Below are 17,665 nucleotides of genomic sequence, written 5' to 3' on the forward strand. Positions count from 1 at the left end.
CCAGATGCACACCACCCCCAGCGGCAGGCAAGGTGAGGATTCCTGGACAGAACTCACAGGCCTATCTCCACCAAAGAGACATGCTGCTCATCCTCAAGCTGCACATGAGTCAGAGTCAGCATTTACAGAGACAACGTCAATGGAATGGGTGACACCTCCCCACTGTTACAGTATGAATTTGGGGGACACAATCCATCAGTTCATAGCAGGCACTTAACTGAAACATGTTAGGCCTTACTGTTTATAGGGGACAGAATAAAAGGGTAAAGCGTGTTATTTAATGTGGCAGTTGTCATCTATAGAAAACATGCCTGTGTGGGCAGACAGGAGAGATTATGTCCAAGTGAGATGACATCGCATCGACCATATGAAAAGCCAATAAATTGTGGTCCAAGCATATTATTAAGAAATGCAATAGTATTTACAAAAAGGTCTAAAATCTGCAGCAGTGGTTGCCAGTGGAGAGGTGAATTAGGGCTGGTAACATTTAGACCCAATTAGTTCTGTCTCTGTATTATAACGTCTTCTATTTTCTTCGATTTCTAAAAAAACAACTGTGCATGTATTATTTGGATAAAGCAGGTGTTTCAAAGAAATAAAAAGTACTGTAATTCAGTTTATTTTTTCTGCCCAATGTCCTTGGCTATATTTTAAGCCTAGACAATCTGGAGGTTAAGAGATACAGAAATAGATGGAGCAGGATTGCATGTGGTTAGGAAAGATTATATCAGAAAATATCAGAAAACATATGCCCAGAAAACAGGACCTCTGGTGGCAGGAAGATTTGTGTAGAAAGAGGGGCAGCAAGAGAAAGACACAGCGAGCAATCTGGAATACAAAAGACAGGCTATCCCACTGCTTTGCTATGTGGTTGCTCATGCAATCAGTACCCTTTTATTGAACACTTACTCTCAGGCTGTATTTAACAATCACAGTTAAATATTTAGGTTTGTGCCAGGCACTGTGTTGACAGCTCAGGACAAGAGCAGGAGGGATTCATGCCTTGTGCTATGATTACACAGAACAAAGTCACCTCCCAGGTGCCTGAGGTCTCAGTTGCTTCTGCTTCTGCTTTGCTCCAGCTTCTGGCCACCTCCCCCCACAGCAGTGGTCAGGCCGAGCAGGAGGCGGTGGCCGGGGCAAGCGAGAAAGTGGCAGCTGTCACTGAGATCAGGTTCAGGGAAGAGAAAGGGGAATAAGTGACAATGAAATGAGCCATACTATTACCACAGAAAACAGACAAATGGGGGAGAGGGGATGAAATTAAAGATTAGAAAGGACTTACTCTGCCAGTGTTTCCCTGGAAGTGTCAGCTGAGCCTTAGAGGGCAGTCGTCTCAGGCCCATGGTGAAGTGAGTGGCAGCTGTTACTCCCCTCCTGGTGACTGTCCTGCTGGTGGATTAGAAACAGGTGAAATCGTGGGAGATTCACACTCTTCCATCATAACTAGCAACAGCCTCATGTGATGAAGCCTCTTGCTTCCATACCACTTACATCATAGAAAAAGCAGCCTAGAGATGTATAACAATGCAGCTTCCTCTGCTCCATTCCAAAGGTTTGGGTTGCAGAGTACAATAGTGGAAGTGGAGAATACATTATAGAGAATCAACAGTGGAGTAGAGAAGCAGAGGATCAAACCAGCAATTTGAAAGATAAGGAAGCAGAAAGCACCCAATCAGAACAGCAAAAAAAAGGAATTTTGGAAAATGAGGATAGTGTGAGGAGCCTCTGGGACAACTTCAAGCACCAACATTCGCATCAGGGGAGTGCCAGAAGGAGATGAGAGGTAGCAAGATATTGAAAATCTATTTGAAAAAATGACAGAAAACTTCTCTTACCTGGTGAAGAAAATAGACATACAAGTCCAAGAAGCACAGAGAGTAGCAAACAAGAGGAACCCAAAGAGGCCCACACCACGACACTTCATAATTAAAATGTGAAAGGTTAAAGACAAAGAGAACCTTAAAAGCAGCAAGAGAAAAGCATTTAGTTACCTTTAAGGGAGTGCCCATATGACTGTCGGCTGATTTCTCAACAGAAACTTCACAGGCCAGAAGAGAGTGGCAAGAAATATTCAAAGTGATGAACAGCAAGGACCTATAACCAAGATTACTCTACCCAGCAAAGCTACCATTTAGAATTGAAGGTCAGATAAAGAGCTTTACAGGCAAGGAGGAAGAGCTACAAGAGTTCATCACAGTCAAACCAGTATCACAGGAAATGTTAAAGGACCTCCTTTAAGAAGAAGAAAAAGATTAAAACTATGAATAATAAAATGTCAATAAATACATATCTATCATCCATATGTTCATTGCAGTATTATTTACAATAGTCAAGATATAGAAGCAACCTGAGTGTTCATCAATAGATGAATGGTAAAGAAGTGGTGCATGTATACAATGGAAAGTGACGGCCATAAAAAGAAGGAAATCTTGCATCTGCAACAACATGGATGAACCTAGAGCAGTGGTTCTCAACCTTCCTACTGCTGCGACCCCTTAATACAGCTCCTCATGTTGTGGTGACCCCCAATTTCATTGTTACAAGTTGAACATAATTAAAGCATAGTGATTAATCACAAAAACAATATGTAATTATATATGTGTTTTCCGATGGTCTTAGGTGACCCCTGTGAAAGGGTCGTTCGACCCCCGAAGGGGTCGCGACCCACAGGTTGAGAACCTCTGACCTAGAGGGCATCATGCTCACTGAAATAAGTCAGAAAAGACAAATGCCACGTGGTTTCACTTACATGTGGAATCTGAAAAACAAGCTAAATGAAAAAGCAGAACAGAAACAGACTCAAAAAACAAAACAAAACTGAGAGCAGACTGGTGGGGGCCAGAAGGGAGGGGCTGGGGAACTGGGTGAAAAGGTGGAGGGACTGAGAGGTACAGATTGGTGTTGCATTCCTGAGAGGCACAGGCATGTAACGGGCAGCAGAGGGAAGAGAGTCAATGATATTGTAATCTATGTATGGGTCAGGTGGCACTAGATTTATCGGGGTGATCACTTCATAAGTTATGCAAATGTCTAACCACTGGGCTGTACACCTGACACTAATATAATCTTGTACATCAACTGTAATTGAAAAGTAAAAAATATAGATTAAAAAAAGAAAAATAGAACACCCCCCCCCACACACACACACACACAAAATAGATAAAACAGTGAATGGATGGCGGGCAATTCTGTTTTTGTTTGTAATTTGAAAATATATCGTCAGTTGTGATGATGCTGATCATAAGTTCTGATTAGTAGTTATAATATGAGATTGCTGGCAATTCCAAAAGAAATGATTATATAATAAATGAAGTTTATTTTGAGAAAAATACTTCAAAGCACAGTCTTTGAAGAAGAAAACCATGAGCTGTCCTCCCTGGAGAAAAGCCCAACACGACGCAGGCCACGCCACTGAGGCGGGTGGCCAGAGGCCGAGGTCTGGGCACCGTGGGCTGGCACAGCCGTAGCGGTTAGGATTTTCACATATTATCTCATTCCATTGTCACAACAGCCTTGTGGGGTTTTTAACTCTTTCAGCTGTGGGTTTTCTGGCTCAGAGAAGTATTGGCAAGGCCACATGCTAATACTCATCACAACTGACAAGAGTATAGGTCTGCTATATGTTTCAGCCTTTATTTTCTCTGGTGAATTACACTGCCTAGAAATATTTAGGTTTGTGCCCCAGACCTGTGTAGAAGGAAAGCTCTATGAATTTTTCTCAACCAATATTTTTATGTTTTTTTTCTAATTATTATTATTTTTTAAAATATATTTTATTGATTTTTTACAGAGAGGAAGGGAGAGGGATAGAGAGTTAGAAACATCGATGAGAGAGAAACATCGACCAGCTGCCTCCTGCACACCCCCTACTGGGGATGTGCCCGCAACCAAGGTACACGCCCTTGACCGGAATCGAACCTGGGACCTTTCAGTCCGCAGGCCGACGCTCTATCCACTGAGCCACACCGGTTTGGCTCTGATTATTTTTAACAGCAGTTTACAAACACTTCAAAGCAATTTGAGATTTCACCTTTCAGCAAACGAGCTGTGGCACAAACGGTAATGTTCAGTAAGGAAGGAGGCCCACTCTGCAGCAATGCGGTCATTAATTCCTGCTTTCTTCCCAGGTAAACTCTGCTCATGCACTTAGTCCCTTAGTGACCCATGGTAGCAGTGTGCCCGTCTCAGTAAGTCAGGTTCAAGATCTTCTATAGAAGCTTTAATATCACTGTGTTTCTTTCCTTCATAGCATTTATTTATATTTCTAATTATGCATTTATTGGTGTGGGGTTTTTTTTATTTCATCTAGACTGTAGGCATCGTATGTTTTTATTCACCATTCAGTCCTGGGTCTTTATTTATTTTTAAACTGTTTTTATTGATTTTGTTAGAGAGGAAGGGAGAGAGAGAGAGAGATAGAAACATCCATGCCTGCTGGCGTGGCTCAGTGGTTGAGCTTCCACCTATGAACCAGGAGATCACGGTTCGATTCCTGGTTGGGGCACATGCCTGGGTTGTGGGCTCGATCCCCAGTGTGGGGCATGCAGGAGGCAGCCGATCAGTGGTTCTCGCTCATCATTGATGTTTCCATCTCTCTCTCCCTCTCCCTTTCTGAAATCAATAAAAATACATTAAAAAAAAAAAAAAGAGGCCGGAAGGCGTGGCTCAGTGGTTGAGCGTCAACCTATGAACAGGCAGTCATGGTTCGATTCCCAGTCAGGGCACCTGCCCAGGTTGCGGGCTCAATCCCCAGCAGATCAAGGATTCTCTCTCATCATTGATGTTTCTATCTCTCATTTTCTCTCTGAAATCAATAAAATTATTTTTTTAAATTAAATCTTTATTGTTCAGATTATTACAGTTGTTCCTCTTTTTTCCCCCCATAGCTCTCCTCCACCCAGTTCCCACCCCACCCTCTCCCCTTACCCCTCCCACTGTCCTCATCCATAGGTGTACAATTTTTGTCCAGTCTCTTCCTACACCCCACACCCCTCTCCCCACAAGAATTGTCAGTCCACTCCCTTTCCATGCCCCTGGTTCTATTATATTCACCAGTTTACTCTGTTCATCAGATTTTTTATTCACTTGATTTTTAGAATCACTTGTTGATAGATATGTATTTGCTGTTCATAATTTTTATATTTAGCTTTTTCTTCTTCCTCTTCTTAAAGGATACCTTTTAGCATTTCATATAATGCTGGTTTGGTGGTGATGAACTCCTTTAGCTTTTTCTTATCTGTGAAGCTCTTTATCTGACCTTCAATTCTGAATGATAGCTTTGCTGGGTAAAGTAATCTTGGTTGTAGGGTCTTGGTATTCATCACTTTGAATATTTCTTGCCACTCCTTTCTGGCCTGCATAGTTTCTGTTGAGAAATCAGCTGACAGTCGTATGGGTACTCCCTTGTAGGTAACCGAGTTTCTTTCTCTTGCTGCTTTCAAGATTCTCTCTTTGTCTTTTGCCCTTGGCATTTTAATGATGATGTGTCTTGGTGTGGTCCTCTTTGGATTCCTTTTGTTTGGGGTTCTCTGTGCTTCCTGGACTTGTAAGTCTATTTCTTTCACCAGGTAGGGGGAGTTTTCTGTCATGATTTCTTCAAATAGGTTTTCAATATCTTGCTCTCTCTTCTTCTGGCACCCCTATAATTCGGATGTTGGTACGCTTGAAGTTGTTCCAGAGGCTCCTTACACTATCTTCATATTTTTGGATTCTTTTTTCTTTTTGCTTTTCCGGTTGGGTATTTTTTGCTTCTTTGTATTTCAAATCTTTGACTTGATTCTTGGGATCCTCTTGTCTGCTGTTAGATCTCTGTATATTATTCTTTATTTCAGTCAGTGTATGCTTAATTTCTAGTGGGTCTTTTTTTATATCCTCCAGGGTCTCACTAAATTTATCGGCGGTTTCTAGAAAATTCTTGAAAAACCTTATAACCGTGGTTTTGAACTCTATATCCAGTAGTTTGCTTTCCTCCATTTCTGTCATTTGTGACCTGTTTCTTTGTCTCCTCATTTTTTATGCTTCCCTGTGTTGGTAGAGTGGCTTTGTGTGCTAGGTGTCCTATAGGGCCCAGTGGCTCAGCCTCCCCAATTACCTGAGGTGGACACTCTTGGTGCACCCCTTTTTGGGCTTGGTGCACAGTCTTGTTGTAGTTAAGCCTTGATTGTTGTAGGTATCACTGGGAGGAATTGACCTCCAGGCCAATTGGCTGTGAGAATCAGCTGTGTCTACGGTGGGAGAACTGTGCTGAAGACACCCTTCTGGGGCAAGACTTGCTTCAGTGGGGCTTTGGAGCTCACTGAGTCTGCCCCCTGAGTGTGTCCCTTATGGATCTGATGAGTTGTAATCTGGATGGTCCCACTCTGACCACTGGGTACACTGGCTTTTGGATCTAAGGAGGTGCTAATTTAGCCTCTGCCTGAGGCTACCCAGCAGGAGCTACGAAGAGATCTGCAGATTCCCCTTCCTTGTTTGGGGTTTGGAGGTGCCCAGATGAGGCCCAGCGGTGAAGCAATTCAAGCTGCTGTGGGGCCTTGGGCCTTCTCTTGGAAGTTCTGGGTCTGTCTGGCCCAGCTGCAGTTTGTTAGGTAATTTTCAGATTGCAAAGGGCCAGGGCATTCATATGCAAAAGCCTCTATCGCAGCTTGGGTGGGGCAGGGTCTCAGGGAATCAACAGGACGGAGCAAGCAGCTATGGCTGATCCTCAGCCCTGCCCTAAGGGGCCGCACATCTCAGTGTCCGGGTAATCGCTGCAAGCACCTCTGAGGGAAAGCCACCCTCAAGTTCCAAGTTCTGCCTGCTGCCAGACAGTCCAGTTTCTCCCTGTATGAGTCTGGATCCCCAGAGACTTCCCAGAACTGGTGTTCAGAGCAGTCGGGGGCTTGTGACTCCCTCCCGATTCAAAAAGACAGCCACGTCCTCAGTTGCCAGCCCTCGCCACGTGTGCCTCCCTACCTCTGCACTTTGCTTCCGCAGCTCCTCTGAGTCTCAGTGTGCTTTTCTCTTTCCTTCTAGTTGTAGAATTTCCACTCAGCCAGCCTTCCTGTGGTTCTGGGTGATGTCTGTTTTGTCTTTTAGTTGTATTTTTAAAGTTGTTGTGCGAGGCAGCAATTTCCGGTGTTTATCTATGCCGCCATCTTGGTTTCTAGTCCTGGGTCTTTAACCAAATGTCTGAAGTGTTTTCCTTTGCCTCTCATTTGATCCTCACAGAAATCCTGGAGTAGGTAGATAGGAGACTCAGTAGAATCCTATTTTCTTTTCATTACCCAGAAAACGGAGATTAAGAAAGTTTAGAAACTTGACCCAACTGAAAAGAAGTAAGAAATGGTGGACCTTGAAAATGACTTCAGGTTTTCTCACTGTGCAGAATATAGTCAAACACTGCTGCAGTTAAATATTTTACCCTTTGTTCTCCCTGCATGATCTACAATAATAATCTGCTTTGTGGTGATATTTACTACTGTGTTGCTGACAATTACCTGAAAGAGAAGCTGGGGTGCTTCACTGTCTTGCTGACAATTACCTGAAAGAGAAGTTGGGGTGCTTCACTGTCTTGCTGACAATTACCTGAAAGAGAAGTTGGGGTGCTTCACAGGACTGGAAAAGTTTACCTAAATCAGAAAGCAGGTCTAATTAAGCAAGTTTATTCTATATATATAAAAGGCTAAGTTGACTCGCACATGCGCGATACATATAAAGCTCTCGCTGGCGCCAGTCGCACACGTGTGTTTCGATCTGTCACTGTTGATCAAGAATGTGGTTGACAATCTATTATAGAGAAAGAGCAAATAGCGATATTAAAATAGTTCTTCTAATTAATTTCCTTTCAATGTGCACAAATCCGTGCACTGGGCCACTAGTATATGTATAAATGGGTAGATGGATAGACAGATAAAGGAGGGAAGTCAGGAAAGGGGTCGGTCATTTTGGACTGCTAGGATTGAAGACGGCTTCATAGGTGACCTGGGATTTAATCTGGTCTTTGGAAAGGGGGTAAGAGTAGGATCTCAGCCCACATGTTGAAATACACAACCTTTATCACAGCTTTAATTTTTCTGTTAAGTGCATTCAAGGAGATGCATTCTAAATTGAGCCTCCCAGCTTTCTTCTTCAACACCTGTGGGTAAAGAGGGCATTGCTATGTTAAGCAACAGAGCTAATGAAAAGAGGAAATGAAAACCATTCTTAAATGAATAGAGTCCCACTTCCTCTCCAGCTTCCTTTAATACGATGTATCCTTGTACAAAAAAATGTTTCACTAGAAAGGACTTCTTACTGAAAGGCAAAATTAAGCCATATTCACCTTTCCCACAGACCTGCAGGATGCATGAGAAACAGTGGGAACTTAGGGCTGAGGAATAAATTGTTTGCTGCTCTGCAGAATGTCTGAAATGCAATGCGACTAGGCAGTGCTTCTCTTGCTCAACCCAGAACCCGAGCCTTTAGCGCCTGATTGGCAACTGTTCCCTGCCTCGTCTTGCAGATGGCCGAGGTTTCAACTTCTCACAAGACTTTCTCTCTTGATGGCGATTAAGGGGATTATACGACTCCAACAAGGCTTCCTCCTCGTGCATGTCTTCATCCTCCTTTTTCTAAGTTCTCTCTCCCATGCGCTTTCCTCCCCTCTTCTAAATGTTTGCTCTGAGATTTAATTTGTTGATCTAGCAAATTAAAAAGTACTTATCCCTTTGCATTTACTTTTACATCTTTTGGTTTTAGAAGGAGACTCTCCCTTCATGGCATGTCAGGTTTCTTCTTGCTCGGGACGTCCCAATGTTCTCCTTGATCCTCCCCAGGACAGACTGACCTGGCTCTGAGCTCCCCCTGCAGCCCAGAGCTGCCGTTTGTGGGCACTAACTTGACGAGTTTCCATCTCCTGATTTGAGATTTTAAAAATCCTTTGCTAACAGGTCAAACCTCATTCACTGCAGTCCTCCTCCTGAGCTCTGAGCAGCACATTAGCGTCCGGCTGGTACACAGGGCCGCTGGGCAGGGGGTCTCATGTTCCAGCCGAGCTCTGGGCTTCACTGAGCTTCCGTCTTTGCCTTTGGCAGCTTCCGGGCACCTGGGGACTCATGGCAGCCCCGCTAGCCCTTGCCTGCGTCACCTGCAGGGACCTAGGATCCGAGAAGTGATGGATCGCCCAGCTTCCACGATTTGCAGCCTTAACAATTCAGGAAAGCCAATCTGTCCTTCAAAAAGGGAAACACTGCAGGACCGCGGAGCATTGGTTCCCATGGCAACGGCATGGGTCAATCGCACCGTCACCCCTTCCGCAGCCGTGATTGCACCTGCAACTACCATCTCCTGGCTTTCTTTTGTGTGAGCCTCTCTCCTTAGCTCAATTGCCATCTCTGCTGGGAGAATCTCAAGCTGCGAAACGACAGGAGCTGAATTTAAAGTAAAAGCTGCGGAAACCTTAATAAGACACCGCAGCCAGGCCGGCGTGGCTCAGTGGTTGAGCATCAACCTATGAGCCAGGAGGCCAGGGTTCAATTCCAGGTCAGGGCACATGCCTGGGTTGTGGGCTCGGTCCCCAGTAGGGGGCTTGCAGGAGGCAGCCGGTCTATGATTCTCTCTCATCATTGTTGCTTCCATCTCTCTCTCCCTCTCCCTTCCTCTGGGAAATCAATATATATATAATTTTAGACACCACAGAGCTCTGCTTATTTGGAAACTCAGACACATGCTCGCTGAAATCCAGGCCTGCATCTTGAACCTCAGACCCTCTCTTCCCACCTCCTGTCCCAGCTCAGAAATTCGTGACTTGCGATTCCCAGTGGTTTTGGAAAAGTCCATGCCATTCTGCCGTCCAAGGCCATGTACATCGTGGACAGACACCAGCTTTATTAGGGCAAAGCCCACACCCTCCAGCTGTGGCAGACGCCCTGTGCTGTGTATGTTCCCCCACGTCCCGTGTGGTTCAGGGTTCAGGATCTGGAAGAGGGGCCGCATGCAAATGAAAGAGACGAGACAAGAAATAATAATTTGGAAATATTGGGGGCCAGGCTGGCAAGCCCAACTCAAGGGGAAGGACTTCCACTGGTGCCCAGGCCTCGCCAGCCTTTTATTCAATATCGGATACACATCTAGCTCTTAGTCAGGCAGGCAATTGCGGCAACAGACAATCCTAAAGGTCAGTAAATATTAGAAGGATTCACTCTGAGACTATTTGGTCAGGAAATAGCTTAAGCCCCCATTGTCTGGACTGGATAATTGGTGCATAGCTCTGGCCTTGCCATGGGTTCAAGGTCCACCAGCGTCCCGGGCTCCTTGTTGGCACTTCTCTGGTAGTGAAGACAATGGGCGGCCTCCTGCACTGTGCCATGGGCCTTGGCTCACGGGACTCCCTGCCTCTTGCTTTTCTCATCTGCACTCTTCAGGTAAGTGGCGTGTAGCTCTGTCAGGTTCTTGAACACACCCTGTACTCTGGGCCCCACATTGGCTGTCCCTCTTTCTGGAACACTGTTCCCTCAGCCTCGGCCTGTCTGGCAGGCATCTTGTGACAGGGGAGCTGAATGGGATGAGCTCACTAGCTGGGCGTCTGGGAGAAGAGCATCCGGCTGAGAGGCTGCCATGTCCCCATGTTCAGGCAGGTGGGAGACCTGGCAGGAAGGTCAGGGTCCAATACCCTCCCTGACAAGGGCATGCAGTTTCCACATGGTTCCTAGTAGCCAGTTAGTCTCTGCATTCAACCCGGTTATAAATGCACTTCTTTTTACAGCTAACCTTACTAGCAGTTATGGGGGGTGGAGAAAACAATGGAAATTGTATTCAGTATCTCTTTTTCTGCACATACTCCATTCTTATCTTTCCCATTTCCTATTCTCTCTTTTCTCCTTCTCTCATTTTCAACCCTTGTCACGTCTCCTCCTCCCTCTTCTTCCCAGCACCCTTCACATTTCTGTCTCCTATCTGCATCCTTTATTATAATATTTCTCTGTCTTCTTAAAGTCTCAAGAATAAAACTGTCCCTGTGAGATAAAGATAAGAAAGTCTGTCTGCATCTATTGAAAATAGCAGTTTGGATTTGTGTTGTGTTACTAGCGAAAGTGACCACATTACCGCGAATATGAGGAAGGATGTGGGGGGGGGGCGGGCAGGAGACAGCGAGTGTGGCTTGTCATGTATGCACACAAGCGCGGGCTCGTCTGGCCTGGGACACAGATCTGGGCTCTGAGACCACAGCCAACAACGACGGGCACCTGCTCTCAGCTTGTGACCTGAAATACCCCCTCCTCTCTGCCTTATACTTCAGTGCAGAGGTAATGACAACAGACCACCCTATCATGATCTGATGGTGGACGGGTTCTGCCTAAACCACAAAAACCTGCATGACAGCCTCCCCTCCTCCCCCATCTCACACACACACACACACACACACACATCCCGGGACTCTCAGCCTGCTGCCTGCCTGGATCCCTGTCGTCCCAGCGGATCCCGGCCCCTCCCAAGCACAGGCTATTCCCCTGTCACAGGTGCTGGGGAGGCAGGGGAGTGGTTACTTTAGCAAAAGGCATCCTCCTGAGCCTTGAACACGGCCACGTGCTCCAGTCCAGAGAGCGCTGTAACCTTTCTTCTCGAGAAGGGAAAGGAGCCATTTCTAACCTTTATGCGTTTTCATCGCGGATTCCCATCTGGCCCCTTGCCAGTCACTCCTCAGCCGTGTCTCCATTCAAAATGTAAATGTTATCATGTCCCTGCTCTGCTGGCCTCTGAGCCACACACCAGCCCTACAAGCAGCTGCGTCTCCGGGTCCTCCTGCACCCCCACCAGGTGTCACCACAGGCCCCACTACGCTCCAGCTACAGAGCTGTCTTAGGCTCCCAGAGCACCCCAATCTTTCATGCCTCAGGTCCACTCCCCAAGCTGGCCCCATCCTGCCCACCACATTTACACGAATAACTCCTTTCTTCCTCGTCTCAGCTCAAGTCTGTCCTCAGAGAGGCCTCCTTTGACCGTCCCATTAAACCCAAACCTTCTTCCTGTCCCAACTCCATGGCTCTCAAAAGCAGACACAGAACACTTTTTTTTTTTCTTTAAAACACCTGCTATACATTTTCTTTGTACCATTTGGGGTCCACTTTGGAGAAAAAACAACATACCAGGTTGTTTTAACAGGGAGAATTGAATACAGAAAATTGGCCAAAAAGGAACTGAAGGATGGAAAAGTGGGAAATTAGAGAAGGGGGTAGGCTTGGCAGGAAGCAGCCTGAGCAGAGGGCCGGGGACCATCAGGACCAGAAGGGGGCGGCTGCAGGGCCGTCCAGAGCTGGGAGGGCCCTGTCCTTGGGGAGCTGGGAGGGGCTCTGGAGAGTGGCTTTCAGCCCAGCGGGTGGGAGGGTGCTGCTTGGCAGGTGCTGATGTTACTGATGGACAGGTGGAGGAACTGGTGGTGGGAGGCTGGAAGGAACTAGAATCTGCAAGCAGCAGTGATGCTGGGTCAGTCATAGGACGGCAGGACACAGAACAGTCCCCCCAGGTCTCCCTCGCCCCCCACAGTCAGAACCCAATGCGGGCCCACCTGTCGGAGGAACAGCGCCGGCACCAGGCGGGTGCGATGAGGGGTCGGCTCACTAGCCAGCACAGCTGCTCGTCTTCATTGCATGTTCTTTCCTACCAGACTGTTGGGTCGGGACCCATGCCTTTCCTGTGACTACTCACCCGCTCCCCACCAAGGGCCCAGCACAGTGAGAAGTGGACAGAGGCACTCAGTACATATTCCTTGGACGGACACATTCGTTTTTTAAAAAAACAAAAAACCTACAACTGCTTAGCAGAATGTAGGTTCATTCTTGTCCACTGAACAGTAATGATCCAGACTCTGTGAGCGTGAGGCCCTTCGCATTAGCGAGGAGTTGAAGACATGCTCAAGGTCACATGTAAAGCCAACGGCCACAGCACAGGCGCAGGTTTAACTGCCCAGGGAGCAGGCAGCAGAATCCGGAGGTCGGGCAGGAGGAGGACAATGTCCTGGGCTGACAGGCCCTGGGAGGCTCTGACCAGAGGCAGGTGAGGGCGACCAGGAGAGCGGGGACGGGGGCGCCGGGGGTAGCCGTCCCAGGTGCTGGTATCGAGCGCGGAGAAGTCGCTGGGGAAGCAAATGGAAACCACCTGCGGGCAGCCATGACTCCGCAGCCGGCAGTGTATCCGGTCTTTTGCAAAACGTTACAGGCAAAGGAGTGAGGTGGCCCTTGAAGATGTTTTCTGGGGAGAAATGGGCAGCCTGGGGAACTGAGGGCGCAGCAACCACAGGACTATTCACCTGAGCAGAGAACCTGGGGAGCGCGGATGAAGGCAGAGGGAACAGGTGACCTGAGGGGAGGATCGGTGCACCGCGCGCAGGAGTCAGGACCCGCGGGCGGAGGGGGCGGGCGGGAGGGGCAGGGGGAGAAGGGGGAAAGGGAAGGGGGAGAAGGGGGGACAGATGCAGGAGGAAGGGGAGAGGGGAAGGGGGGCGGACGCACGCGGGGAGGGGTGGGAGCTGAGACTCCTCCCAGGGGCGCCCGTGAAGACTCGGGCCGGCATCCGAGTGACGGCGGCGCCGCCCTCCGCTCAGTACGCGTCCGGGAGGATGTAGATGTCCTCGTCCTGCGGCGCCGCGGGGGCCCCGGGCGCGTGGAGGTTGTAATAGTCGCCCGCCGGCTGGTTCCCGTAGACGTGCTCCTCGCAGGCGCCGCCCCCCGCGTTCTCGTACAGCCCGCGGGCGTGCGCGGCGCCGGGGCCCCGGGCGGGCAGGTTCTCGTAGTGGCCCTGCGGGTCCTGGGGGTCCGCCGCCCCGGCTCGGGGGCCGGGGGCCGCGGCCTTGGCGCCGAGGCCGGAGGGGCCCGCGGAGAGCGTCTGGGAATAGTCCCCCCGCCGGCGCCGCGGCCGCAGGAACCCCGGGAGGGCGAGGGGCGCGCGGCCCCGGTGCTTCCAGCGCCAGACGCACCCGACGCCGCCGGCGAGCGCCAGCAGCAGCAGCGACAGCCCCACGGCCAGGGCCACGGCCCCGCCGCCGCCACAGCCCCGCAGCATCTGGGCGCAGGCGGTGCCGTTCGGGGGGACGCGGAGGCCCCCGAGGAACTCACAGGCGCAGCCCGCGGTGAGGGCGCGGCGGGTGTGGTTCCGGTTCTGGTTCTGGACCGGGAGCTCCTCCGGGCATCGCCCTCTCAGCCCCGAGAGGACGGGGCCGGGCAGAGTCTCGATGCAGGTGGCGGCGAGGAGGAGGAGGCGCGGCCGGGGGACTCGGTTCTCTTCGTTGCTGAGGTTCCCCGCCTCGTGCCTGGCGACCAGCAGCTGCGCGGAGTCGGGGGGCGCTCGGCTCCACGGTCCGTCCTGCGCGGAGTCGGGGGGCGCGGCGGGCGAGCAGGGCGGGCAGCAGCAGAACAGGAAACCCAGGGACAGGAAGGCGGGACGGCCTGCCATCCAGACCTGCTGCGAGTGGGAGCGCGTCAGTGCCGTCTGTTCCGTCCGAACGAACCTGCAATTCCCACCCCCACGACGGCGGCTCGGCCTGCTCAGCGCACGGCCACCTCCAGCTGCGGAGGGTCAGCCGCTCCCGGCACCGCCCCTGCCCCGAGTCAGGGAGGGTGGAGGGCCCTGCGGTGCCGCGACCACGCCCTCCTCCCCGGGCGCCCTCCTCCCCGAGCGCCCACATCCACGCAGCGGGACAGCCTCCTCCACGGGGAACTGAAACTGTCTTCCCACCTGGTGACTGGTGGGCAGAGCTCAGGCCTGTGCATCTTTACAGTCTAGAGAGGAGCAAAACCTGGCGCAGAGGAGGCCTCACTGTTTACTGAATGAACGATGAAATACACAACTGGCTCCAAATCTTAGCATCAAATGGCTTCAACTGACACTTTAAAACTTGAGATATGGCCCAGCTGGCGTGGCTCAGCTGGCTGGTGGTGTCCGCCGGTTCAATGCTTCAATGGCACATCCCCAGGTTGCGGGCTCCAACCCCAGCAGGGGGAGCGCAGGAGGCAGCCAATGGTTGTTCCGGTCTCAGGTCAATGTTTCTATCTCTTTCTCTCCCTTCTTCTATCTAAAAATCAATAATAACAATAAAAAACCTTTAAAAATATACCTCAAGATATGTCTTCTACAGGAGGGTATAGTTTATGCTTAAGAGAAGAACTCTGTGCGTTGGCCTGTGGACTGAAGGGGCCCAGGTTCGATTCCAGTCAAGGGCATGTACCTTGGTTGCAGGCACATCCCCAGTGGGGAGTGTGCAGGAGGCAGCTGATCGATGTTTCTCTCTCATCGATGTTTCTAAGTCTCTATCCCTCTCCCTTCCTCTCTGTAAAAATCAATAAAATATATTTTAAAGAGAAGAGCTCTGTGACATAAAACAAATTATCTTTCAAAGCCTTCCTAGCACCATTCTCAAAACTTCCAGCCAACAACTTCCATTCAATTAAGATAATGTTAGCGTGTGTTCTTCAATGTTTTAAAATTGCAAAGAGAGAAACAGAAAGGACTGTACTGAATGTTCTATTTTGATTTTATCAACAAAATACTACTGTGTGTTCTCCAACTACACAGAGAAATAGTTACATCCAGTAGTTTTTTGTTTTATTGATATAATTGACATAATATTGGATATGTTTAAGATGTGCAACATGATTTGACAGATGTGTATATTGTGAAATGATTGCTACATTAAGTTTAGTTTACATTCAGCACCTCCCATAGTTACAATTTTTTTCTTGTGATGAGAAATTTTAAGATCTATTCTCTTAGCCAATTTCAAATATGCAATATTGTTAACAATACAGTCATCCAGTATTGTTCATTTTGCTTGTGAAAGGATTACCATCTTTAATTAATTAATCTTTAGTGAAGAGTTTACGTTGGGTCACCTTCTAACACCTTTCCCTGGATTTCTATCTCCTTCAACCCTATGGCTGCCACATGAAGCAGACATTACTGTAATCTCCACATGACAAATGAGAAAGGACAACATTAAAGTAGTTAGGTAAGTTCTTTAACAACCAAGGAGCTACTGAATCACGATTCAGGTAAAACTTCCCCCCCAACATTATTCTTACCCAGATTCCCGTACACAGCTGTGAAGCACAGCTGTCACTGTGAAGGGCTGGGTGACCTGGGTCTCCAGGGCCGGGAGCTTATCTAACTCACCTGTTACCAGCACGGCACTGGACACGGCACAGCCAGCTTATTAAATATTGGTTAACGAATGAGCAGCCTGCCTTAGGTAACATAATAACCATAAACAGGAACAAGGAAGCCCACAACTTGGGCCCAGCTTTCTGTGACTAGTCAAGCCCAATAGTGAGCCCGTCCAAGCTATTCGTGGTCAGAACACATCAGGTGGCATGCCACACTGGGTAGGAGATGCAGCTCATTTATAAAATGTGGCTGCAACAACCACAGGGACAGGTGGCCCCGGCCGAGACATGCTTGAACCTCCGGCACTTTGTGGGTCCCTCCTCCTCAAACTGGACTCCAAGGACAAAGGTTTGGCAAATGACTCACCACGGGGGACACATTTCCCTTCTGAAACAGATGAGAGCTGATCATGTTATGTTTTACAGCATAAGTACTTACTAAGCAATTCTTTGCTAGCATAGGTGAGCTGAATTTTAGACATTGATTGAGATGTATCCGCTCTTTAGAAGGCGCCAGGCCTGCACCCACTGGGGATGACTCTTGTCGCTGCAGAGGGTCACGAGTTACCCCTCAGTTCCCAAGAGGAGGCTGTGTTTGACCATCGATGCTGCTCTGAGCAGAACAGATATTGCAGGACACCCCAATGTTAGAACTGCTTGTCAGAGACGTGTCACTCAGACAAGAGAGGACTTTCTACAAGAAAATAAATGCGCCCTTTCTTTTCTTTAAAGCAATGGTTCTCAACCTTCCTAATGCCGCGACCCTTTAATACAGTTCCTCATGTTGTGGTGACCCCCAACCATAAAATTATTTTCGTTGCTACTTCATAACTGTAATGTTGCTACTGTTATGAATCGCAATGTAAATATCTGATATGCAGGATGTATTTAGGCGACCCCCGTGAAAGGGTCGTTCGATCCCCAAAGGGGTCGCGACCCACAGGTTGAGAACCACTGCTTTAAAGTAAGTTAACAGGAAAAACCCGCAATACATACACAAGGGCCTGGTCAAATGAAAACACGTTCAACAGAAGCCTTCCAAATAGTCTCACCCTAAATAAGCTTCTCTTTGCCCAGTCTGGAAGAAGACTTTTTGGGTTTTTTTGGGAAAATAGTTCCAACAGGTTACCCAACAATTCTTCATTTGTCTTAAAATCACAACTTGTTGATAAACTTCTGGATTTTCAAAGTCAGACCCTGCCCTTCTGTTTGGAAACAAAGCAACAGCCAAGCAAACCTCACACTTGTGAGCAGACACACCTGCAAAGAACCAGCAACACACCCACCCCACCCAAGGCCGCCACCGACACGGCCTGGTGAGGTAAACAGTCACCAGCTATTAAACTGCACTCGGCTCTCAGCTCTCACCAGCACAGGCGGTTCGCTTACCTCGATGGCACGCCTGGCGCTCCACTGCCCTCCGGGTCCGTTTTAAACCTGCTCTGGCGGAGCCTGTTCCTCTTTGCACTTGGCCGGCACTTCCTCCTCACCCTCCTTTCCGATGATTTCGTGCTTGCAGAGCTTCCTGGCTCGGGGGAAGTTCCTGTCAGATG

General features: G+C 48.8%; 1 protein-coding gene and 1 long non-coding RNA gene across 4 annotated transcripts in view; one reads left to right on the forward strand and one right to left on the reverse strand.

Moving 5' to 3' along the window:
- The window catches only part of LOC118656118, a 28,454-nt gene that overhangs the window by 4,565 nt on the left and 6,224 nt on the right, over positions 1 to 17,665 (forward strand). The gene's annotated exons all lie outside the window — the stretch shown is intronic.
- Positions 645 to 17,665, reverse strand: part of GAPT (GRB2 binding adaptor protein, transmembrane) — a 31,926-nt gene continuing 14,905 nt past the window's right edge. Inside the window, exons 2-3 of one of the 3 annotated variants that reach the window (XR_004967499.1) lie at positions 1,286 to 1,392; positions 645 to 1,164 (exon numbers count right to left, since the gene is read on the reverse strand). Coding sequence is in view for 2 of the 3 variants with exons in the window: in XM_036308948.1 (XP_036164841.1) it covers positions 13,555 to 14,415 (861 nt within the window). In the remaining variant the exon portion in view is untranslated. Of the gene's footprint in view, positions 1,165 to 1,285; positions 1,393 to 13,488; positions 14,416 to 17,665 lie in introns of those variants that run through there. The other 2 variants (XM_036308949.1, XM_036308948.1) reach the window with 2 other exon arrangements.

This window comes from Myotis myotis, unplaced genomic scaffold, assembly GCF_014108235.1.
Source record: "Myotis myotis isolate mMyoMyo1 unplaced genomic scaffold, mMyoMyo1.p scaffold_m19_p_5, whole genome shotgun sequence".
Taxonomy (NCBI): domain Eukaryota; kingdom Metazoa; phylum Chordata; class Mammalia; order Chiroptera; family Vespertilionidae; genus Myotis; species Myotis myotis.